Source organism: Neophocaena asiaeorientalis, unplaced genomic scaffold (genome assembly GCF_003031525.2).
Source record: "Neophocaena asiaeorientalis asiaeorientalis breed wild unplaced genomic scaffold, Neophocaena_asiaeorientalis_V1.1 scaffold221, whole genome shotgun sequence".
Classification (NCBI taxonomy): domain Eukaryota; kingdom Metazoa; phylum Chordata; class Mammalia; order Artiodactyla; family Phocoenidae; genus Neophocaena; species Neophocaena asiaeorientalis.
The window spans coordinates 195,543-221,551 of NW_020173766.1; the positions used below are offsets into that span (position 1 = coordinate 195,543).

At 44.7% G+C, this 26,009-nt stretch overlaps 2 protein-coding genes across 6 annotated transcripts in view; both read right to left on the bottom strand.

Annotated features, from left to right (window-relative positions):
- FYCO1 (FYVE and coiled-coil domain autophagy adaptor 1) overlaps nt 1-25,696 on the bottom strand; it is a 114,728-nt gene extending 89,032 nt beyond the window's left edge. The window contains exon 1 of one of the 3 annotated variants that reach the window (XM_024751399.1): nt 25,565-25,696. The gene's annotated coding sequence lies outside the window, so the exon portion shown is untranslated. Of the gene's footprint in view, nt 1-3,090; nt 3,227-22,025; nt 22,047-25,564 lie in introns of those variants that run through there. The other 2 variants (XM_024751400.1, XM_024751402.1) reach the window with 2 other exon arrangements.
- On the bottom strand, nt 3,868-25,697 carry XCR1 (X-C motif chemokine receptor 1). 3 transcript variants are annotated; one of them, XM_024751423.1, is made up of 3 exons: nt 25,565-25,622; nt 22,026-22,071; nt 3,868-4,917 (listed from the first exon to the last, which is right to left on the bottom strand). In XM_024751423.1, exon 3 carries the CDS (start codon nt 4,898-4,900, stop codon nt 3,899-3,901), a length of 1,002 nt encoding a protein of 333 aa, XP_024607191.1. In that variant the 5' UTR covers nt 4,901-4,917; nt 22,026-22,071; nt 25,565-25,622; the 3' UTR covers nt 3,868-3,898. The 3 variants fall into 3 exon arrangements, with proteins under 3 accessions (XP_024607191.1, XP_024607190.1, XP_024607192.1); XM_024751422.1 differs by lacking the exon at nt 22,026-22,071 and having other exon boundaries at nt 25,565-25,697; XM_024751424.1 differs by lacking the exons at nt 22,026-22,071; nt 25,565-25,622 and adding an exon at nt 8,483-8,657.
- Between the last annotated feature and the right edge of the window lie 312 nt (nt 25,698-26,009).

Consider the following 26,009-nt stretch of genomic DNA (forward strand, 5'->3'; position numbering starts at 1 on the left):
CTAGGAGCTCTCAAGACAGACTTGGCCTCCTGGACAATTTCACCTAAGGCCTGAATGGAGCCAATTTCCTACCATCCTGACCCACACAGGGCTTGTTTGACACTTTATCTCCAGTCCTCCTTCTGTATCACTCCTTTCACCCAAGATCTTAACCCAGATCCTTCATAAGCAGAGAACTTTTGAGAATCCTAAATAATGATCTTGGGTAGAAATGAGGGGAACATAACCAGTCTGAGGTAAGTCAGTACATGCTAATCTTTTATTTGCATATATGATACAGTGATGCTTTCTGTCTTTATTAGATGATTTTAAGAATAATTCTTATTTGTCCCGTCACAGGCAGGTTTCATAAATGAAAGCTGCGAGTTCAACAAACCAGGCACTGTCCGGGCTGGTGGGCCCAAGAGAAGAGTTCATGGGAAGCCCATTGGGGTGGTGCCTCGTGTTGACCGGAAGACATAAGCAAGTGTGAGAAGAAGAAACAGAAGTAGAAAAGAGTCAAAAAGATGGTCTCCTATCCACTTACTCAACCAACCACAAACATCGCTGGGCACTGAGGGAGGTTCTAGACATGCAACATGGGGTTTGTGCCCTCAAGGAACTTCCACTCTGGCTTCGGTCATCTGAGGTCTGGGGCTGCCCCAGGCTTGCAGGCATGTTCCTATTGAGAGATCAGCAAGGTTTCTCTCTTGCTGATTTTGTCTGAGAGTGTGGAGGTGGAAATGCTGTGAAGAGGATCTTCCCTCAGAGCTGCTGTGGATTTTTTATGCTCCTGGAGTGGTAGGAGGTCTGCAGCACTCGGTCCAGGGCACCATTTTTTGACTGGAGTAGGAGGGATAGGCCCACAATGGTCCAGTTGAGGTTGAGCAGTGGTTTCAGTGGGTGGGGGGAGGGGAAAGCAGGAGGTGGTGGTCCATGAAGAGTGTGGTCAACAAATGTGGGGTGTGGTCACTGGGGTGCAGCTTGTGGGTTGCTTCCTTCAGCAGTCCTGCCCAGGTTCCCTTTCTGGTAGGATGGATGCCCCTCCATCTTCCCATTCATGCCTCTCCTTCTCTGTGCCTCTTCCCTTGGATTCCCAAGGAGCTAGATTAGGAGAAGACTCTGGATTAAAAAGATTACCCTGGGAGCTAGTCTACTAGGGATGCCAAAACATCACTAGAAATGCAAAGAGACAAATGTGATTGTACTGATGAAGTGCTCCCAGGGATACAGCTATATGTGTTGAAAAGAATACTTAGGTAAGTATCTTGGGATGTAAAGGAATGGGATGGGGCGAGAAGACGGTGGAGTGAGGGCATGCACGCTCTGTAGTGATACAAGCTCCCCAAACCTGCCTTCTAAGAAGAGTGGGCTCAAAACCTGCTTTGGTTTGGCGAAGTGGGTGTGTCAGTGGAGTCCTCAGCTCTTCTGATCCCTGGGCTCAGCCCGCCCTCTGAACAAAAGTTGAATAAAATTGTAATAATATCAATTTGAAGGAGTGCAGAATGATTAGCCTGACCAGAGGCTCATAGGCTTAGCTCTGACCCCATAACTGTCTTTCCTTTTGCTGTTCCTTTCTTCTGTGGTGAGTGATGGCCCCACCAAAGGCCACGGGAGTTTTATCCCTTCAAGGGTGCACTATCCAGCCCTCTCCAACAGGTGCTACAGGCCTAATTCTTAAAACTAGACCCTCACTCTTCCCCAGTCAGCTCACACTCCTTCAAGGCTGGCTGCCCAGGGGCAAATAGATCATTGATCAATTGCAGCTGGAAGTGAAGGGGAACATGCTTTACAAGCTCTCTAGGCTCCAGGTGAGGGCTATATTAGTAGCTACTTTATTCAACAAGCATGTATTGAGTGCCTGCTGAGTGCAAAGTCCTGCTCAAGGGACTGTGGAAGACTCTGGAGTTCCCATTTTCAAGGAGTTGCAGCCAAATGTTCCCAACTGGGGTGCATGTCAGAATCACATGGGGAGCTTTTTCCAAAGGCCCCTCTCCAGAGCTGAATCAGGTTCACAGATTGAGACCAGGTCTGTGGGGTATGGAGAAGCTCAGAGGGTGGTTTTTATCTATGTCCTTGGATGTGAAGCTCTGGGACAGTGTAAGAGACAGGCATGTGTACCACTAACTAAAAAGCAAGGGCAAGTTTACCCAATGCCACAGAGAGAGATGAGCAACGTGCTCTGAGAGTGGAGACTAGTAAAGAAAGGTTAATATTTATAAAGCAGCAGCCTGGGCAAACAAGGTAGAATATGTCACATGAGCATGGCTCTTACAAAGAGCATAAATTGTAAGAATAATGACAGCTATCATTCTTTTCTCCCACTCAGTACACAGTGATAGAACACCAGGGTCCACTGCTTGGCAGGGTGCAAGACCAGGTTCCTGCCCTCTGGCAGTCTGCAGTGTGATGGGGCAGGGAGATAGGACACCCATGGGTGTAACTACGACATGCTGGAGAGTGCCAAATACTATTTTAGAGAGAACAAGCGGAGTGCTGTGGCAACCCAGAGAGTGCTCTTCTGATTTACAGGTTGTGGACACCTTCCTGAAGGAGCTGGCATTTCAGCTGGGGCTTGTAGGTTAGGGAGTAGAAGGCCCAGCATGACAAAGGCCCAGAGGAGACTGGGAAAAGGGTATCTGGGAGAGGACCCGTGGCCTTTTGTGGCTGGATCCCAGGCTGCTTGTGGGGTGGGGGCTTACGTTGGAATAAAATTAGAAAGAATGGAAATGTTAGTTGGCACCAGATTGTAGGGGCCTTTATTTACATGCAAATAAAGCCTACAGTGTTTGGGCTTTATTTGCCATGTAACGTGGAGCCACTGAGGGTTTTGAAGCACCCTGATGTCAATGCAGAGGACGCCTGGTGGGGAAAGAGATGAGCAGCAGGAAGGTGCAGAGGAAGTGAGGCGGTTTGGGGATGAAGCCACCGGCATGTGAGAGACACTGGGAAGGTAACATCAACAGGACTTGGCGGTGGGAGTGGGAGTGGAGGGGAAGGAAATGCAGGGCTCAAAGATAACTTGGTTTTGGGGGGAAGCTGGGACCATCAACCAGGAGGGGGAGAACATTTTAGGTGGAACATGATGAATCGGAAATGTCAGCTCAATACCCAGCTGGAGAGGAGGCGATGCTGGAGGAATCTTCAACTCTGGATGCCTTCATCAAGGTGGGTGTTTGGTTATCTGGGCTTCAGAGCTGGACTGTTGGCACCTGGAGGGTAGCGTCTGCATCTCATTCATTTTTACATCCTCCAAATAAATGCCGGCAGAAGATGGCACTCATCGCATTCCTTCTGAAGAGTATAGACTAAATATGCAAGTGCCGGTTCACGTGCTAGCAACTGGAACTGTGATACAGAGCACGTCTCGAGTCCAGCTGTGGGTTTTTAGAGTCCAGATTTCCTTCTGACTGTGCTTATTTGAGGATGTGATTACTTTTGTTCTGCAGACAGCCCCATCCAGAGCCAACCCCCTCCAAGATCAGCTGGGACAGCCCTACCGTCAGGGAGGGGAGAGACCGTCTTGCCAGCAGCCTACATCTGCACAGTTGAATTTCAGACCCTCACAAAGTCTTGAGGGATGCTCCTTTCAGGGCATGCTTTCCTATTTTAGAGCCTTCTGAACTAAGCAAGCATAAGAAATCCATGTCTGAATGAAAGAATAAATGCTAAAAGATTTTCTCAAAATCTAAGAAACGTTTTTCTGGATGGCAATATAAAATTTCCAGATGGGGAAATTTTCCGCAGAAGAGGGGGCATATAGGACCCCTTGACGTAATGTACTTCTTTCACCCCCGTCGCTGCAGTGGTAGCGTGTCCCAGAGCTGTGCCTTCTATGCTCCTTCCTGCCCTGCTTCCCCTTCAGCTCCACCTCCTCCGGCTCCTCTGTCTACCGCCACCTGCTCCACCAAACTCCCTCTCAATAAAAGGAGATGCCCTCATAGGTGAAGGCACCTGGGGGGTGAGGTGACAGGGGAAGGCCAGGTGCCTGTTGCCGGCAGAGCAAGAAGTGCCGGAGCAGACTTTTGAGGTGTCTGCGGAACTTGACCCCGACAAAGACGTAGAGCACCGGGTTGAAGCAGCAGTGGGAGAAGGCAACGTTGCGGCAGATGAGCAGGGCATAATCCAGCTGCTGGCTGACCTCGCAGCTCTGAATGACGCCAAGTTTCAACAGTGTCTGCAGAAACAGGATCAGGTTGTAGGGAGCCCAGCTGAGGAAGTATGCCGCCACAATGGTGAAGATGAGCCTAACTGTCCGGTGGCGCCGTCTGGACCGCGAGCGGAACAGGGTCCTGAGAATCTCCACGTAGCAGAACAGGATAATCCCCAAGGAGAGGAGGAAGATGATGTTGTGCTGGTAGACTGAGGCTAGGAACCACTCGAGTTCTGAATAATCACAGCCCGAAGGGAACACCTTGTGGAAGATGGCATCGGGGATGGAGGACAGGATGCTGGCTGCCCACACAGCTACGGTCACCAGCACGCGGCGCTGGAGGGTGTGGACACGCAGGGATGAGATGGGACTCACCACGGACAGGTAGCGATGGATGGTCATGATGGTCAGGAAGGAGATGCTGCTGTAGAGGCTGATGGAGAAGATCATGTTGAGGAGCTTGCAAAAGAAGTCCCCCAACAACCAGCCCCAGTGGTACCCCAAGATCCACACGGGCAACAAGCAGGAGAACACCAGGTCTGAGAGACACAAGTTGAGGATGAAGACGTTGGTGAGGGACTCCAGGCTCTCATACTTCACCAGGACCCACAACACCAGGCTGTTGCCCACCATGCTGAGGAGGAACACCAGGCAGTACAGGATGGTGGTGCTGAAGGTGGCAAAGACAAAGGTCTTCTTCTCACACAGAAAGCTCTGAGGATCATACTCAAAAGGGGTGCTGGTCTCCGGGATGTCTGAGGGCTCCATCTAGACGCTGAGAGCATCTGAAGTGATACAGACATGGAGTTCAAAGCCACGTGGTTAGGCTAGAGAGCAATAGGACCCATGATACAAAAAAGTGTGGTCCATGGTCCAGCTACTGGGCAGCGAACTATTTATAGGGAAATTAGCAACTTTTGCCAAAATGTGAAGTCACTAAGCATGCTGTTTAGTTTGGTTAGCATTTTTCCTTAGCAAGACTTTCTTGAAGGAAGTGACACATTAACTTACAATATGTCATAAGCCCCTTCCCTTCTTGAAGACTGTCATTTGAGTAACACTAAGCTAGACCAGTGTCCCAGTAGGTGTAGGAGAAAGACAGTGGAACTGGATTCAAAGACCTGAGATCAAAGGCGGGGCCCAATATCACGTTCCTGGGCAAGCTTTTTAACCTTTCTGAACCTCGGGTCCTCATCTACAAAACAGCACTAATGATCCCAGGGTCATTCCTTCATTTATTCAACAAATATCTACTAAGAATTTACTATGCCCACCTGCCTTTCCTTCTCCTCTCCCTCTGTCCCTCCCTTCCTTTCTTTCTTCCTCTGTTCCTTCCTTTTCTTCCTCCCGTAAAGTGTACAAACCCTGATGGCAGGATTGTTTCAGGAAAATTGCTGTCTCCAGGAACTGGTCCAAAAAGAGAGGACACAAAAGGAGCAAACATCTCTCTCATGTAAATCCAATTATGAAATCATCTCAAGACTTCAGTGAATGTTGAGAATCTGGGAGACCAAATCCCCACTAACACAGAGGATTAACTCTCAGAGCAGAAAGCTTCATCATCTGGGAGTTTGGTCTACAGAGTATCTTACAAGCAAGTGGAAATCCTAAGTGTCCAATAGGAGGGGAGTAGCTAAGAAAACATATGGTCAAATTGATTTAATCCTCTGTGCTAGTGAGATTTTAGAAATAGTGAGACTAGGACTTCCCTGGTGGTGCAGTCGTTAAGAATCCGCCTTCCTGGGAAGATCCCACAGGCCGCAGAACAACTAAGCCCATGCGCCACACTACTGAGCCTGTGCTCTAGAGCCTGTGAGCCATAACTAGTGAGCCCACATGCCGCAACTACTGAAGCCCACGTGCCTAGAGTCTGTGCTCCACAACAAGAGAAGCCACCGCAATGAGAAGCCCGCGCACCGCAACGAAGAGTAGCCCCCGCACGCCACAACTAGAGAAAGCCTGCGTGCAGCAGCGAAGACCCAACGCAGCCAAAAATAAAATATAAATAAATAAATTTAAAAAAAAAAAAAGAAATAGTGAGACTAGAAGGCCAAGGAGACAAAAGAGAAGTGATTGAAGAGCTGGAAATTTCACTGAGAGAGGGGCAAATGAAGCTGCAGGGCCTCAGAGAAGGATGGGAGACTTGGATGAAGCAGCTGCCTGAAACAGATAAGAGAACTCTCATCATCCACTATGTGTCAGGCACTGTGCTAACACATTATACTCAACTGCTCCCTTAATCCTGCAACGCTCTCTCTTAAGACGTGACCATTTCCATTTTATAGAAGAGGAGACAGGTTCAGACTGGTAAAATGACCTTCTCAATGTTATAAAGCCAGGAAGCAGCAAGGAGGGCCAAGACTGGAACCCAGGCTTTATGACCTTGTATTCTGAGGAGGAGAACTGGAGAAGTAATTTCCCACTTCCTGGTTTGGGACAGGAGGAAAAATAGCGGTGAGGGTGCAGTCTCAAAATGTATCCTATTTTAGGTAGTTAAATCAACTTGTGTCTCTAAACACAAAAGTGAAGATAGTTGAAAATATTAATATGGTTGTTTTGTTTTGTATTCTTTTGATATCTAGAGAGGGATACATATGCTTTTGCATGTTTCCTGTCCACTTCTGTTTCTTATTTTTAGTGTTTATGGATTTTATTCATTTTTCTACTTAGGATAACACTGTTTTTCTTATGGATTTTTAAGAGCACTTTACTTAGTCTGGTCAACTCATTCTGCTTCTGACTATCTCTTATGGTCTTACTTTTTTGACATTTAGAAATTGGGTACTTACATTTTAAAGAAGAGCTTATCTGACTCAATACAACAGCCCTTAATGACCGATGACATATGTCAGGTGCTATGATAGATGCTGGATTATATAGTATGAACATAATAGACTCTACCTACAAGAAGCTTACAGTTTAGAATGAAATCAGAAATGATACAAATATCTGGGATTTCCTGGAGATATTTTGGAACAGGGGGTTTGTAAGCACCCTTCATATCGTACAAAGCCAAAGCTGGTTGTCTGAAAAAAAATTTTTTAAAGGTACTAAAACTCTAGCTAGACTGAGAACAAAAAGAGAGAGAACACGAACTGTCAATAGCAGGTATGAAAGAGTGCTTATTGCTACAGATCTTACAGACTTTAAAAGGATAACAGAGAAATATTATGATCAGTTATAACAAATTCAACAACAAACGAAATGGACAGATTTCCTTAAAAATTCAACCTACCAGAACTGACATGAAATGATATGACATAGTCCTACCTTTATTATAGTAATTTAGTTAACTCTAAAAAACTGTCCCAGATGATTTTTCTAGTGCCTTCTGTCAAACATTTAAGAAAGAAATAACACTGATCTTAGGCAAACTACCTGAACTACAGGATGGAATAATTCCCAAATTGTTTTATGAGGCCAGCATAGCCCTGATACCAAACCAGAGAAAAATATTACAACAACAGAAAACTATAGACCAATATCCCTCATGAAGACAGACATAAAAATCCTTAACCAAATATTAGCAAATCAAATCCAGCAATATATTTTAAAAGGTTAATACGTCATGACCAAGTGTTTATCTCAGAAATATGAAGTTGGTTTAATATTTGAAAATCAATCAATTTAAGTGACCGTATTAAGACAAAAACTATATGATCCTTTTTGATAAATGCAGAAGAGCATCTGACAAAACTCAACACTCATTCATGATATAAACACTCAGCAAACTAGAAATAAAAGGGATATCAGGTACCTACAAAAAACATTCCAGTGTTTTGTTGGTTATTGATTCATTCACTCAAAATTTCAGAGGAGCTGCCAGTCAGGGCCTGGTAGGCCTTGGGCACAGAAAGAAGAATGGTGCCAAACCCCAAAGCTCTCCGAGTTACATCTTAGGGGTCTGGTTCCCTTTGCCTGTCATTGCTCTCCCACCCCATCTCTGAAGCCCACTTCAATTCTAACAGAGTAACTTTAGTTCTCTGGTCCACATTACAATTTGGATTGAGAAATACAGCTCTCAATTACCCAAACACTAATAATAACAATGCCTTACATAGAGACTTATAACCAAACACCTCCACTTTCTTTAGCACAAGGAAAAGCAAAGCATTATATATGATAGTTGTACTCAAAGCACGGTCCACAGACCTGCTTTTTAGCAATACAGGTTTTTGGGAATCCTCAGATCCAGGGAATCAGAGCCTCTGGAGGGAGGGCTCAGGAATCTGCATTATTTACCTGCTCTCCAGGTGGTTCTGATACCTACCCGGGAGTTTAAGAACTCCTGCTGTAGGCTATTAGAAGTAGAGGAAAACATATGTTTGAAATGTTTGTAAAGGAACTCACCTATATCTGCACCTCTTTACACGCTTCTTGAGGCAGAAACGGTGCTTCTTTGTTTCATATTATGCGCAAAGAAACCAAAACACCCACCCTGCCCAGTAGGCTAGAGGAAGGTGGGGGAAGGCTAATGTGCAGAGTCTCAGAGGGAGACAGAGAGAGAGACAGGGAGTTTTCCTAACCCCCCTCTTCCCACCACTAGGCGTCCTGGCTTGATCTGCTCCCAACCCCCCACTCCACCCAAGACCTCACGTAGAACCTGGCTACGTCACTCGTCCCTTGGAAAAGAGCTGGTCACCCGGCCTGTCTCCACAGGAAGGTGGGGTCCACAGCTTAGGGGTCATCTAAGCCCCTGGGTTCCACCAAGGAAAGATGCAGGTAATTTTGGAGTTGGAAGGGATCATAAAAGATAATGTATTTTTTTTAAGTGGTATTTTAATCTTCTCAAAAATTATACTTGATTAATGTACCAGTAATGCTTTATTATTTTAAACTGAAATAATTCATGTAATAAAAAATGTAGCATTTTAAATTGTATAATTCAGTAGTTTGGGGCATATTCACAATGTTGTACACCACCATTACTATCCAGTTCAGAACACTTCCATCACCCCGAAAGAAATTCATGCTTGTTTGTCAGCAGAAAATCCTACTCCCTACCTCGCTCCATCTCTTGGCAACCACTAATCTACTTTCTGTCTCTATGGTTTTGCCTATTCTGGACATTTCATGTAAGTGGAATCATATGTGACCTTTTGTGTCTGGCTACTTTCCCTTAGCATAATATTTTGAGGGTTCATCCATGTTGTAGCATGTATCAGTACTTCATTCCTTTTTATGGCTGAATAATATTCCACTGCATGGATAAGCCACATTTCAACCAGTCATCAACTGAATGACATTTGGGTTGTTTCTACTTTTTGGCTATGATGAATAATGCTGCTCTGAACATTCACTTGTAAATTTCTGTATGGATATATATTTTCAGTGCTCTTGGGTATTTACCTAGGAGTGGAATTGCTGGATTGTTTGGAAACCCCATGTTTAGCTTTTTGAGGAACTTCCAAATCATTTTCCACAGAGCTGTGCCATTTTATTTTCCCACCAGTTAACGTATGAAGGCTCCAATTCTGTTGATCTTCTCTGCAAAAATGGGATCGTATCATGTACACTGATTTATCCTTTTTCCATTAAACAAAATGGCATGAACGTCTTTCCAAGTCTTCTTCTTTGTAACAGCTGGAAAGTGTTCCACTGCATTATGGTATCAGGATTTACCTATTTTCCTGTCAATGGACATCCAGTTTGCTTTCAATTTTTAAAATTATCACAATGCTGCAGGGATTAAAGGTATATCTAATACATACACCTTTAATGTACTGGTGTTGAATTACTGTAGGATGGATTTCTAGAAGTGGTGCCTTTCTGGGTCATAGGGAATGTGCATTTTACATTTTGGTAAGTACTGCCAAAATACTTACCATTTAGAACCTCTAAAATGGTTGTATTTATTTACATTTCCAAAATAGTGTATACCTGGTCAAAAATCAGGTGTTACTAACTTTAAAATTTTTGTTCATTCTGAAAGGATACTTGTAGTGTCATGTTGTTTTGATTAAAATATTGTTATTTGGAGTTAGGAATTTTCTCTACAGATTTATCGTCCAATTGTGTGTGTGTGTAATTGTTCCTTGCTGAGGGAGATAATTATTGCAAGGACTCATATAGCAAGTGTTTAACAAATGTTTGTTCCCTAAATATGAAGACACAATTTGAAACTAACATTTTCACATTTCCTCACATTTGGTTTCATTGTGAAAAAAGTTCATGCTCTCGCCTTAAACAGAAAGTTCCTAAACACTGGTCAGGCTGGACAAAGATGGAATTGAGTTCCAGCCTCATACAGACTCGACATACAGAAGGGGAAGTTCAGTTCTGGGTAAAGCACAATGTGGATAGGGGCCTGGTTATCACATTCAGGGTCTGGGCCCATCTGTGGGCAAGTGGGATCCAGGGCAGAGACCAGCATCAAGAGGTCTTTGGCGTCAGCATCAGAGTGGGGCTCTTGGCGGGAATTAATTGCTGTTAATAGGGGAACCACTGACTCTAGATCCCCAGGGTCTCATGATCTAATTGGACCAAGTCCAGCAAGATGGATGGTTCTGTTTGAGCCTCAGCCCCATGCACATGAGAAGAGGCACAGGCATGGGCAAATGAAAGGTCTTGCAGCTTTGGGAGCCCTTAGAGACAGCAACCTGGCTTCACTGGGAAGTACATTCACAGGGCACGGGAGGGAGGAGGCTGACAGCATCCAGAAGGCCCATCCACCTCTCTGTGGGAACATCTAGCCCCTGGCTGGAGTGGCCCTAGTGGGAGAGACTAGAGCTAGTGTTTGATCTGGGCAGAGGTATGCTGGAGCTGGCTCATACCAGCTTGTGTGCGTTTCATTTTTAGGAATTTTACGAGTTGGTTGCTGTTGCATTAGTAGCATGAAATCAACCATGGTGGAAGTATTGACGCCTTGGAATCTGGCAATCACTGCAAATCAGGGCTTTTCCCTCTGGAGAGCTGGTTGTTAAGATTTACCATCACACCACTGGATAGAAGGTTAGCATTTTCTCAGAATTGCTCCAAAGATAAAGTCCCAAATTCCTGTCCTTGCTGGTGTAGTGGTATCATTCAGGATTCCAGAAAGGGACAGGTGGCCCTCTCAAGAGGGTGACTGAGGACAATGCAGGGAAAGGACTTTTACAAAGGTGTGGGCAGGGTGTAGGGAATGCAAGCAGCGATGGTGAAGTACCCCTGGGCCAGCAAGAGTGGGCAGCTGCCACTGAGCCCAGGGCTAAATGCACAGGAGAAAGAGCCACCGAAGGACCTGGTGAGACGGGCCCTACAAGAAGGTTGCTGGACACTGGATGTGGATTTTGGCAGAGGAAGTATTCACTTCCACCACTTGCCCAACAGAGAGAGAGCCAGAAGAATAAATATGCCAACCTCTTTCTCTTCCCACCCCCCTCCACCCAAACTCCTGCTGGTGCCTTCTACTGGCACCAGCAGGGAGGCAAGGGAGACTGTTCATGCAGCCCATACAGGGGAGCCTCAGAAGCAGAGGTGGGTGAGGAAAGTGGAAGGCAGACATGGAGGGATGGAAGTAAGGCATCCAGTTCAGAGACTTAAGTGGTCCGTCCCCATCCAGCTCATTCAGTGCACGCTTCCCTTGCCCACTGCACTCGGTGGCCACACACGCTGCTTCCTCCCTCCCCCGCTAGTTCATTACCCCTCCTCCTTGGCTTAAACATCCCCCTCCTGTTGCCTGTGTTCTTTTACACCTTGTCATTCTTCAAAGCAATTCTCTGCTAATGCTTATTATGCTTATCATTTTTATCCAATAATGATTCATTTAACAATTAAAATACCAGCAGCCAACATTTACTGGCACTTCCCACACGCCAGGCACTGTGTAACTGTTAGGCTGTATTCGAGAGGGCAGGCACCACGTCTCTGTCTTGCTCATTGCTCTCTCTCTCCAGTGCCCAGGACAGAGCCTGGAACACACTAGGAGCTTGACAAACATGTGGAGTAAAACTCCTCACAATGACCCTAACAAGTGTTTCCCAGCTCGTCTGTCTGTAGTATGGGAGATTGCATATGGCTGTAAATGTTTTACTGCTCCTTCCACTGACAGGCAAAGTCTAACTCCATTCTCCTTGAACGTTGCTGCTCTTGGTAACGTACCTGACTGATAGAACGTGGTGAAAGTGAGATTCTGAGACTTCAGCTGGGTCCCTAACATTCTCATTGATAGCCTTGAACCACCATTTATGAAGTCCAACTCCATGAGGCCACCGTGCTGGTGAGGCCACATGTGGAGCGGCTGACAGTTCTGGCTGAGCTCAGCTCTCCAGCCTTCTCCGTTGGGGCTAGACCTGGGAGGGAAGCTGCCTCGGAGCAGCCCTCCATCTCCTAGCTCAGTGGCATCGAGGGACCGTCACTGATGCCACACGAAAAAGGATTACCCAGCTGAGAGCTGCTCCGGCTCTGAGTCACAATTTATGAGCTATAATAAAATGGCTCTTATTTTAGACCTCTATATTTGAGAGTGCTTAATTACACATCAATAGTCAGAACTTATAACATTGGTTAGGGGGAAATCCCTATGCTGATTTTCTATCCCACCTTTACCCATCCCACGTTCTACGTGCCCCTTGACAACTGTCATCACCCAGAGTCTTGCTGACTCTCCAGCAAGTCACCTTTGATGTGGCTTTAACAGAGGTGCCCACTCAAGGTAGCTTCCATTTGAACATGGCTGGGAAATCCCCCAAGGGCAGGCCTGGCTGCTCTGTAGGCAGCAAAAGGGAGCTGAGTGGTTCTGGGTCAACTGCCAAATCGTCACATGGCCCCTTCAACCTTTTGTGACCGTGAAATCACCGACTCCCGGGGAGAGGCCCTTTCCTTGGAGGCCTGCTCTGCCCACCCGACCACGCACAGGCCTGGATGGGGAAATCAGGCGCTGGCCAGGGCTGCCCCGGCTTCCACTGCTGCCCCGCTCCCCGCTGGTCCCGTCCCAGGCAGAGCAAACACTGCTGGCATCACCAGGACTTGTCTGTGAGGAGCTTCCGAGGGCCACACGGGTTGCAGCTAGAGGACTAATCCCTGGGGGTGTGCTCTGAAGGTGTGCAGGGTTCTGAATGGAGCCTTTTGGACGTTTCTGGCAGCACCGCAGGCTAAAGAGACGCCTGAGAGGGTTGAGGCCTCTTGACCTTCTCCAGGGCCTCCGGAAGGGGCCGCGTGCGGATGCCCCTAGGGCTTTGCCAGCCCATCCTGAGCAGCAAGGTCTCCCTCTTCTCACTCCCACCGGTGCTCCTCAAGCACACTTGAGACAGCATTCCTGGCAGAGGCAGCAAGAGTTTGGAGAAGAGCGAGTACAGGATGTGTTCGTGAGGCAGTGAGACAGGTGCATCAGGGCCAGACCTCACAGAGCCTCGGACGCTCCTGGATGCCCTTGGCACACCCATCATTTCTGCACTATGTGGGGCTCGTGGAAAATACAGATTCCCAGGCCCTGCCCAGACCTATAGAAACAAGCTCTTCAGGTGAGGCTTGGGCCTCTGCATTTGTGACAAGTGTCCGGGGGGGTTCCGAAGGAAGCCAGACAGTGTAGAGATTAATACCACGGGCTCCAGAGTTAGGCTGCAGGGGTGCAAACGTGGACTCCAGGATTCAGTGCCCATGGAATTTTGGCACCTCAGTTTCCCCATGTGAATTGCAGATAATTACAGCATCAACCTCACGGACTTGTTATGAGGATTAGACAAAGTGAATGAGTTAGGTACTTAGGACAACGCCCAGTGAGCGCTCAATAACTGTGAGCTCCAGCTACCCGGACGATGGCAGTAGATGCAGTGCAGGAAGCTGTACCTTCAGTACAGGGTCTAATCTCAATAAATGTTTGTTGAATGGAGGACAAGAGCAAAACACATTCAGCCATGCCACTGGCACAACCATGCCATGAACATTTATTTTTATAGCAAGCTCTGGCATTATTCTAGGTGCTGGTGGTTCAAAAAGGAATAAATCATTCCCTGCCGTTAAGATGCTCACAGGCTCACAGATGTGGAAATGGGTGGTTAGGATACAGTGTGTTAAGTGTGATGTGAGGGACAGGCTCTGGGCATACCAGCCTTGGAGAGGCAAGGAAGGCTTCCTAGAGGAGGTGATGTCAAAGGGAGATCTGAAGGATGAGTAGGAGTTATGCAGGGAAAGGGGGCTGAATGCCAGGTGTGGGGGGAACATTTATGCAGTAGGGCACATTCTGAGCCTCCCAATGACTCAAAGTGAGAGAGATGTGTGGTGGAAGAAGCAGTGCGCTAGGGTTTGAGGCTGGAAAGATGAGCAGCATCAGCTGGTTGGGTTGCCCAGTGCCTTCAGGTCTGACTAGCTCATCTCACGCACTGCACGTCCTTATCATGAAGATTGCCTCGTGTGTCACTGAATAACGGTCCCCTGGATTAGTCAGTTAGCACCCTGCTTCAGTGTCCAGAGTATGAAAAGTCACAGAGGTCCAAATCCCTGCCCAAGTCACTCTCAAGTGGAGGAGTGTCAAATAATTTGGAGTCCATGTTTCAAAATCACCACATGGAGATTCAGGGAAAAGTTCCTGAAGGAGAGGACATGGGCCAAGTCTTGAAAGGTGAGTAGGACTGAACAGGGAGAGAAGAGGAGGAAGGATGTGCCATTCGGGGACCAGCAAATGTAAACATCAGGAGATAGGAGGTCTTGAGGCTGGGTCAAAGGACTCAACTTAGGCTCGAGACGAGATGTGTGCCGAGAGGGGTGCTGGGAGATGAGAAGGAGAGGGAGGCAAAGGCCCTTGGGTGCTAAGCTCAGGAGTCTGAAATTCATCCTGAATGGAGAACTAGTAAAGGGTTTTAAGCAGAGGAATAAGGTGATCCGTGGATTCACTAGGATGCTCTTGGCTGTAAGTGACAAAGCACAGGACTGAAGAGGCTTAAGTGGTCGAAGGTGTTAATTTTCCATAGGAAGGTAATGCTAGGGTTGGTGCAGCAACTTGGCAATGTCATCAAGAACCACGGCCCCTTCTACCTCTTGTACTAGCCTCAGCGCCTCTGTAGTATCATTCCTCACAACTACAAGATGGCTGCTATGGCACCAAGCATCATGGCTTTGTAAAGCATCCAAATCAGGAAATAAGGAGGCATATGTCTAAAGAAGCAGCTTTCATTGGGGGCAATTTTGTGATGTCTGGGGGGCATTTTTGGTTCTCACAGCTTGAAGGAGGTACTGACATCTAGCAGGTAGAGGCTAGGGATGCTGACAAACAGGACAAACTCCCATGACAGAAAATTACCAAAACGGCAATAATACCGAGGTTGAGAAACGATGGTCTAAACGGATTGGGTGCCCTTAGCTTATACACGGAGGTGAAGTTGTGTCACTGCATGTTTGGAGCTAAGAGCCCAGAGATTCAGTTTCATGGCTTAGCTGCTAAGGGACACTAGACACTGCCAGATATGTCAATGTATTATAAAGTTACAACCATATGAAGTTCTAGATAGACTGAAATGTAAGAAGTGAAACCAAAAAAGGGGGAAAACAGAAATAGTTATCAGATGGATGGGGAACGACTTCATAAACATATATTTACATATATTGCATATAAACATAAATACAATATGTCTATGGTTTTCAGCACATGTCATTTGAGGAGGGCATTATTATCTGTCAGACAGTGAATTGGTTTGCAGGATATAGCTTGCTTTCTTCTTGATACATCTTTAGTTCCTGGAATTTCTATTCTATTGTAGTCAGTGTAGTGTCTTTTTTCCTTTCAGTTTTCTGAAGCAGAATTAGTTGGATTGACCTTGTTGTGATAGGGGCAGTGATGGTGGGAAGTGGGGAAGAAGCTGACTTAGAAGGCAGGGGTTGCCAACATACAAGAAATTCAGCTTGTCTACAATCAACTCAGACCCTTAAATGTCACTGGTATTTCTGCTGGAGGTTTCTGGTTTGGCCTAATTCTTTTAGAGATGCAATGCTGATTTGGTACTGTTTTTCCCCTTCCTAATCAGCTTCCTTTTCCTGTTTTTTCTTACCATGGTCTCTGCCATTAGCCTTGTTTTTTGAAAATGAGAATTTGAGCTCTGCTGGTTAGGTGTGGGTATAAGTATGCCATGGGTGTGTGTGTGTATATGCGTGTGTGGGGTTGTGTGTTCCTGTGTGTGTATGTATAGATTTCCATGTCAACACAAGTTGGCTGGCAAAATTCTGGACTCCTTCAATGATAAAGATGGGTCTCCTTCTAACCCACCCTCACTATGAAATCAACAGCTGAAAAGAATATAATAAAAATAGTAAACCAACTTACTGTACCCGAAAATCGTCAACAAGTGAGTTACTGGAAAATAAATAGCACACTTTTCAATAATCCAAGGATCAAACAAGACTCAAGGGGAATTAAAAAAAACATATTGAATGGCATAAAAGTGAAAATACAACATCAAACCCTGTGGGACACAGTTAAAGCAGCACTGAGAGGGAAATTTTTAGCACTAAATGCTTACATTAGAAAAGAGAAAATGTCCCACATAAATAATCTAAGCACCTATCTTAAGAACCTAGAAAAAGAAGCAAAATAAACTCAAAGTAAGTAGAAGGAAAGAAAAAATAAAGAGAAGAATTGATAAAATTGCAAACATAAACCCAAGAGAAATGAAACAAAAAAAGTTTGTTCTTTGGAAAGATCAATAAAAGTGATATGCCTCTAGAAAGACTAATGAGAAAAGAGAAAGACACAAATTACTAATATCAGGAAGGAAACAGTGGATATTGCTACAGATTCTGCAGACATCAAAGATAATAACCAAGGACTTCCCTGGCGGTCCAGTGGTTAAGACCCCGCACTCCCAATGCAGGGGGCCCAGGCTCAATCTCTGGTCAGGGAACTAGATCCCGCATGTCGCAACTAAAAGATCCCACATGCTGCAACTAAAAGATCCCGCATGCCACAACTAGACCTGGCACAGCCAAATAAATAAATAAAAATATTTTAAAAAAAGATAATAATCAAATAGTATGAACATCTATATAACTTAGATGAAGTAGATTAATTCCTCAAAAAACACAGGTTACCACAACTCACTCAATATGAAATAACTAAATAAATCAACTCATGCAATATGAAAGGGCTCACCCAATAAGCCCTTCAAGGAAACTGAAGTCATAATTTAAAACTCCTGAGAAAGAAATTTCCAGGCCCAGATAATTTGACTGGATGATTCTTTTAAATGTTTAAAGAAGAATTAACACCCATTCTACATAACCCTTTCCAGAAAATAGAAGAAGAGAGAATACTTCACACCTCACTTTGTGAGACCAGTATTACCCTGGTACCAAAACCAGATAAAGATGGTACCAAAAAGTACATATAATAACTACAGACGAATATCCTTCACAAATACAAATGAAAAAACTCTTTAATAAATATTAGCAAATAGAATATGGGGTTTATTCCAGAGATGCAAGGCTGGTTCAATACTTAATCAGTGAAATCCACTGTATTAAAAGGCTAAAGAAGAAAAACTACATGATCATATCAACTGATACAGAAAAATCATTTGACAAAATTCAACAACTATTGGGACTTCGCTGGTGGGGCAGTGGTTAAGAAGCTGCCTGCCAATGCAGGGCACACAGGTTCAATCCCTGGTCTGGGAAGATCCCACGTGCTGTAGAGCAACTAAGTCCGTGTGCCACAACTACTGAGCCTGCACTCTAGAGCCCGTAAGCCACACCTACTGAGCCCGCATGCCACAACTACCGAAGCCCACGTGCCTAGAGCCCGTGCTCCGCAACAAGAGAAGCCACTGCAATGAGAAGCCCGCGCACCGCAATGAAGAGTAGCCCCCGCTCGCCGCAACTAGAGAAAGCCCACATGCGGTCAAAAATAAATAAATAAATAAATTTATTAAAAAAAAATTCAGCAACTCTTTATGATAAAACTCTCAGAAAAAACTAAGGATGGGGGGAACTTCCTCAATTTGATAAAAAATACTTATTAAAAACCACCAGTTGGGCTTCCCTGGTGGTGCAGTGGTTGAGAGTCTGCCTGCCGATGCAGGGGACACGGGTTTGTGCCCTGGTCCGGGAAGATCTCACATGCCGCGGAGCGGCTGGGCCCGTAAGCCATGGCCGCTGAGCCTGTGCGTCTGGAGCCTGTGCTCCGCAACGGGAGAGGCTACAACAGTGAGAGGCCCGTGTACCGCAAAAAAGAAAAAAACACACCAGCTGACAAAATACTAATGTTGAAAGACAATGTTTTCCCATAAGATTGGGAGCAAGGCAAGGGTGTCTATATTAACCACTCTTGTTCAATATAGTACCGGAAGCCTCGGGCAGCACAGTAAGCAAAAGGAAATAAAAGGCGTACAGGTTGGAAAGGGATAAATAAAACTGTCCCTGTTTGCAGATAGCATAATGGTCTACCCAGAAAATGCCAAATATCCAAAAACAAAACAAAACTGAAACAATTCCTAGGATAATAAGTGAGTTTAGCAAAGTTGCAAGATATAAGATCAACATATAAAAATCAATTGTATTTCTATGTATTAACAATAAACACATGGAAAGCAAAATTTAAAGTACAATATTATTTACAATCTCTCTCTCCAAAAAGAAATACCCGCGCATAAATCATCAAAATGTACAAAACATGTACACTGAAAATTATAAAATGCTGATGAAATAAAAAAGATCTAAATAAATGGAGAGATATTCATGGGTTGGAAGATTCATCATAGTAAAAATGTCAATTCACCCTCAAATGATACATGGTTATAATGAAATTTTTAGCAAAATCCTCCAAGATTTTTTGTAGGCAGAGACAGGCTTATTCTAAAATTTATATAAAAAGCAAAGGATTTAGAATAAATAAAACATTTTGAAAAAGAAGAAAGGAATGGGAGTAATCCCTCTGTTCTATTTCAGGACTTATTACGCAGCTATAGTAATTAAGACCGTAGTATGGGCAGAGGGGTGGACACCAAGATTAATGGAAGGGAATGGAAAGCCCAGAAATAGCCCCACACCAGTAAGGCCATCTGATTTTTGACAAAGGTGCAAAAGCAATTCACTGGAGGAAGGATAGCTGACTTTTCAACAAATGGTGCTGGAGCAATTGGATATTCGTAGGCCAAAAAATAAATAAATAAATAAAAAGAACCTCAACTTAAATTTTGGATTTTATATAAAAATTAACTCAAAATGCATCACGGATATAAATGTACATATAAAATTATAAAAACTTTTAGAAGAAAACATAGGAGAAAATCTTGGGGACCTAAAGCTTAGTGACAAGTTCTTAGACATAACACCAAAGGCATAAACAAAAGAGAGATATATTAGACTTCATCAAAACGAAAAAGCTTTGCTACAGACTGAGAGATAGCATTTGCAAGCTGCATATCAGACAGAGTACCCATGTCTAGAATATATACAGACTCCTCAAAAGTCAGCAGTAAAAAAACCAAACAATTCAGTTAAAAATGGGTAAAGAACTTGGAGAGACATTTCACCGAAGAGAATATACAGATTGTAAATAGGCACATGAAAAGATATTCAACATCATTAGCCATGAGGGAAATACAAATTAAGACTATGATGAGATATTACCACATACCTATTAGAAAAGCTAAAATAAAAACCAGGGGCCATGCCAAAATCCGGCAAGGATATAGAGAAATGATCTCTCATACACTGCTGTAGGAAATGTGAAATGGCACAGCCACTCTGGAAAAGAGTATGACAGTCTCTTAAAAAACTGAACACACACCATATGATCCAGCAATCACACTCTTGGGCATTTACCCTGGGGAAATGAAAACTTATGTTCTCACAAAAACCAATACATGATTGTTTACAGAAGGTTAATTCTTCATAGCCCCAAAATGGAAACAACCAAAATGTCCCATAATGGGTGAATGGCTAAATTCCATACCATGGGATACTACTTAGTAATAAAAAGGAGCAAGCTTTTGGTATATGCAATGATCTGCATAGATCTCAGGGGTTTTATGATTAGTTTAAAAAATGCAATCTCAAAAGGTCACATGCTGAGCAATTCCACTTACATAACATTCTTGAAATGACAAAATCATAGAGATAGAAAGCAGATCAGTGGTTGCCAGGGGTTAGGAATGGTGGGGGCAGGTGTGACTATAAAAGGGTAGCAGGAGGGACATCTTTGTGATGACAGAATCGTTCTGTATCTTGATTGGGGTGGTGGTTACAGGAATCTACATATGTGATAAAATGGAACAGAACTGTACACACACATTGTACCAGTCTCTAACTCCTGTTTTTGATACTGTACTATAGTTATGGAAGATGTAACCACTGGAGGAAAATGAGTGAATCAGGTGGGATTTCTCTATACTATTTTTATGATTTCTTGCTAATCTATAATTATTTCAAAGTTAAACAAAAAAGCTATAATCCTGCTATTTTTAGCTCAAAAAGCTTCAACAATTACCCACTGCCCATGGCAGTGGTTTTACAAATTTAGTGTAGGTAAGTATCACTAATGTTGTATTAAACATGCAAATTCTGATACAGTAGGTAAGGGGGTGGGGCGGGGGTCAGCACATCTAACGAGCTCAGCAGTTGATTAGGCTGCAAGAGGGGTCTTCAGGTCACACTTTGAGAAACTCAGACTCTAGCTCTGCTCTTGAGCTCTTAGTTTACAGTTAACACTCTCCTCTACAACAAAAATATATGTTCACCAGATCCAGGACGGGGTAAGGCAGGCAAGGAGCCAAGGGTGTGATATTTAAGGAGGCACTCACTCTCGGGTCCATGGAAGTGCAGAGTTAGCACTTCCTGAACCTTAGAGTGAGTGCCTCCTTAAATTTTGCCTCTTAGATTGCCTCCACCTGCTCCTGGCCCTGTTCTCCACATAAAGACTTGGATTTAAAGGTTCTTAGCAGCTTTATTCATTATACCCCCAAACTGGAAACAACCAACTGTCAACCAACTAGTGAAGGGACCAGTAAATTGTGATACAGTCATACACTGAAATGCTAGTCAGCAATAAAAAGGAACAAACTACTAATCCATGCAACAAAATAGATGAACCTCACAAATGTTATGCTGAGTAACACAAAAGAGTACATATTCTGAACAAAACTTTGGAAAATCTGCGGAAGACAAATCTAATTTACACCAACAGAAAGAAAATAAGTAGTTGCCAGGGTGGGTGATTATCTGGCAAGGTGGGTGATTATCTGGCAAGGTGGGTGATTACCTGGAAAGGCGGGTTACAAGGGAACTTTTGGGGGTATCAGGAATGTTTCATATCTTGATTGGTTGTGGTTACACCGGTGTATACTCGTGGAAACACCCATTTAACATGGGTGCATTTTATTGTATGTGAATGACACTTCAATGAAGCTGATTAAATATACAAAACAAAAACAAACAAAATCCCCAGCTCTCTCACAAACATCTGAACCCTGCGCTTTGGCGGAAAGGCCATCTCTTACTGATGGGCTCCGGGTACAACACAGTCGAGTAGGAAGAGCTGTGGTGAGGGGTCAGGACACCTTGATTCTCATCCTAGTTCTAGAATAACTGGCTGGACGACCCATGGGTCAGTCATTAAGCCCTCTGAGTCTCATCTGCTGTGAGTACTTCCCAGGGCTGGTGGGAGCAATAGATACACGAAGTCACCTGGTGAAAAGCTACACATCTGTCAGAAATTTTTACCTGTTCTTGGATGGAAACTGCCCTTTGCACAGCCCTTTGAATTCAAGTCTGGAATGGCTCTAGGAATATGAGGAGATTTCAATAGCATATGCAAATTAAAGCTGCCAGACATCATTTTTTGCCCATGTATTTGGCAAATATTAGAAAGTCATAATACCAAGGGCTGATGAGAATGAGGGAAGTGAGAACCCTGGAGGCAAGGCTGGTGGGAGTATGGACTGGTGTAGCATTTGAGGGACAACCTGGAAGAAGGTAAGGCTGAAAATACCTCTGATCTAGCAGTTCCACTCTTGGGCTCCTCATCCAGAGAAACTCTGCATAGGCCATAAGGAGACAGATGGAAAGATGCTCACTCCAACATTGTTTTTGACGGCAAAGATCGGGGACAATCTAAGTGTCTGTCACTAGGAAATGGATACATAAATGCCAGAACATTCACACACAGTAAGACAAAGCAGTAATCAGAAATACATTTACTACAGCTGCACAGTTGTAGCTCAAAAACAACATATTGGGGCTTCCCTGGTGGCGCAGTGGTTGGGAGTCTGCCTGCTAATGCAGGGGACACGGGTTCGAGCCCTGGTCTGGGAGGATCCCGCATGCTGCGGAGCGACTGGGCCCATGAGCCACAACTAATAAGCCTGTGCGTCTGGAGTCTGTGCTCAACGGGAGGGGCCGAGATGGTGAGAGGCCCGCGTACCGTGATGTGGTCCCCGCTTGCCACAACTAGAGAAAGCCCTCGCACAGAAACGAAGACGCAACACAGCAAAAATTAATTAATTAATTAATAAAAACAAAAACATCATATTGAATAAAAAAGTACTCTGAATGATATTTATGGCATAATGTCATTTGTGTAAACCAATCTCACCTTGCAGAATTGAATGGATTAGACGGGATATTGGTCACTGACTGCCACTTAGTAGTGGCTCAACAGATGGTAGCCATTATTTTGAAAAAAAAAAAAAAAAAAGTAGGAGATCATTGAATTCATCAGCATCAAAGTTAAAAGAATAGAACTGTGAATCCCGGTAAGTTCCATATTTCCCTGGGAAGGAGGTAAAACAAGGGGCTGGACCTCCATGTTCCAGAATGTCCCCACTAGGTCAGGAAGCTGGCCTTGGCAGTTTCAGTTTGAAGATGCTAGAGAAATATGTTGTTGGCCACTGCCTGCCCCCTGTTGAAACAATATTGTCACTTCCGAGGACAGAATTCTCAGACTTGCCATGTAATAGCATGTGAACTTCAACTCACTGGGGAAAAGGCAGACTGCTGTTTCAGCACTCACAGAAAATGCTTCCCCTCTAAAGGAATCCCTCTAATCATTATAGCTAATACAATACAGCTACTTTCTTATGTCTATTATTGGCATTTGAATATGTTATTTTGAAAAAAAAAAATCAATCCTCATAACAAACACAACTCAACACGGTGCACACACAAGAGGCAGGTACTATTGTATTGATGCGAGAACAGAGGCACAAGGAGATAAGTAATTTGCCCGAAGTCACACAGTCAGGAAGCAGTGAAGCTGGCTCCAAGGTCTGTATTCTTAACCAGCTCTGCAGGTCTGACTCTTGAATGCCTCTGGTTCCTTTGGTCTGATCATGACAATTGTTCTGCAGCCTGTATTTTGTCCAAATACTTTTTTCCCCATCTAAAACATCTTCAAGTCTATGCTCCATCCCTTATAGGTCCCTCCCTTTCACAGTAAAATTCCTTGAAAGTATAGTCTACACTCACTTTCTTCCCAGAAGCAAAAGACTCTGCCATCAATTCTCACTCCCAAATTCCTCAGGAGTCTGGCCTTGACCTGCTTCTCTGATTTGTATGTGCTCCCTCCAAACACCCTCACTATACATATAATGCTGATATTATACATGATTACTGAATCAAGGAAATGGACGTGATAGTTCACAATCCAAAGACATTTTGCTCATTCCAATCTTTTGGTCTTCCATGTATTTTCCTATTTTCTCCACCAGGGGGAAGTCTTCTCCTAAGGCCTGATTCCTCCTCCCTCTTCGCAGGTCAGGTACACAACTCTAGCTATTGAGCACTGGAAATGTGGCAGGTCCCAACTGAGATGTGCTTAAGTACAAATTACACACTAGATATTGAAGATTTAGTACAAAAGAGAGAATGTAAAATATCTTATTAATAAATGTAATAAATTGATTAATGTTGAAATGATATTCTAGATAGATTAAAGACACTCTTGAAATTAATTTTACCTATTTCTTTTTAGATTTTTAAAAATATGTTTACTAAACAATTTAAAATTGCACGTGTGGCTTACTTCATATTTCTATTGGACAGTATAAGTTTAGAGGCTCCCTCCTAATGGCAAACTCTAAGGGTGGTCTGCAGAACCCTTGGTCTGCAAGGAACCCAGTTAGAAAACCATTCACTTGACCACTCATGAAGAAACTGAGGCCCACAAGGGCCAACAACTTTTCCAAGGTGATCCAAGTGATGGGATCTTGAGTTTAGATTAGAATGCAGGTGTCCTATACCCTTTTTTAAAAAAATCTCTCCTATTATGGAGGTCCTTGAATGCCACAAGAGGACATAGGCACAAGACTATGTCCTGTGGGCCTTTAAGGTCCTTTATCAAGAAATGTCACCACCTCAGGTCTCTCACTGTTTGCTTCCACAGGTCTCCTGCACAGCCCAGGGGCCACTCCCTCTTGCATCCTCTGCCAACCCCGTGAGCATTTTTCTGCTCTCTGCTAGGAAGCCCAGCCCTGCCTTAGGGCTCTATCTGGTTGCTTCCTCCCTGGCACTGACAGCCTGGATAGAGACCCTGGAGACAAGCAGTGACTACAGAGCCCTTCTCACCCCTTTGTCTTCAACTATCCTCTAGACTTGTCCAATTCCAGTCCCACCCAGGGGGCCATCGTAGCTCTTGCTGGAATAAGTCCAACTCAGCCGGAAGGATGAGCAAATAGAGCCAGCTAGACTGATCACCTGCTGACCCTGTGTCCATCACCCTCTGTCACTACGGACAGCTCACATTGCCCACAGGCCCTCCTTGCAGAGTGGGGACCGTGATCACATGGCTGATGCGTCACATGGAAACTGAAAGCACCCCTCAGTGGGGTGACTTCTCTAAAGTGGACACATGAATCAGAGGCGGGGAAGCTGGGAGGCAAGGCAGACCCCGCGTCGCAGGCAGGGATCTTAAGTGCAAGCCCTAACACCACAAATCTTCCCCACCACACCCCCGCAGAACTACAGCATTATGGGTCAGCTGTAGTTTGTTTTGAGTTTGGCTTGAGGCCAGAACATGTGTGTGAGCCTGCACAGGTGTGGGTCTGCCCAGGTGGGAAGAAGTCCCTGTTTATGGCTTGTGTCTCTTCCTCATGAGAGCCACACACGAGTGGGAGCAAAGGGTCTTAGCCCCCCTCCCTACCCTGGATTCCTGGTCAAGGACCCCTGTGAGTCTAGGCCCTGAGTGTGGCCACGGGTGCCTGGATAGTTGCTGCACCATGCCTGCAACCTCATCTCTGCCTCTTCTGAAGCCAAATTAGAGAACTGATGAATCATGGGACTGTAAAGAGAACCCGTGTGGTGCGGATCAGCAGTCACAAGATGAGGGCTCTCTTCCCAGTTCTGCTACAACTCTAGCTGTGCAATTTTGGGCTAGTCACTGTATGTGTCTGAGGCTCAGGTTCTCACTTGTATAATGGGTGTATTAATTATCTATCACTCTTTTAAAAATTCCTTCAAAACCTAGTGGCTTAAACAATAAGTATTTATTATCTCACACAGTGTCTGTGGGTCGGATATTTGAGAACAACTCACCTGGGTGGTTTTGGCTCATGGTCTTTCATGGGAAGAGGTCAAGCTGTCCACTGGAGCTGCAGTCATCCGAAGGCTTGACTGGGGCTGGAGGACCTACATCCAAGACAGCTTTGTTCACATGGCTGCTGGCAGGAGGCCTCGGTTCCTTGCCACATGAGTCTCTCCGTGGGGCTGCCTGAGTGTCCTCCTGACATGGTAGCTGGCTTCCCCTAGAATGAGCAATCGAGGAGGCAAGACAGAAGCCACAGTATCTTTTATGATCTTTATATCTTAACCTCTGAAGTCAAGCACTGTTATTTCTGCACTATCTCACTTGTTATCCAAGTCAACCCTAATCAGGGATGTGAACACCAGAAGGTACAAACCACTGGGGGCCATCATGAAGGCTGGCTACCACCTTAGAAGTAATTAGTACCATTATTAATATCTGCTCTGCCCATCTCAC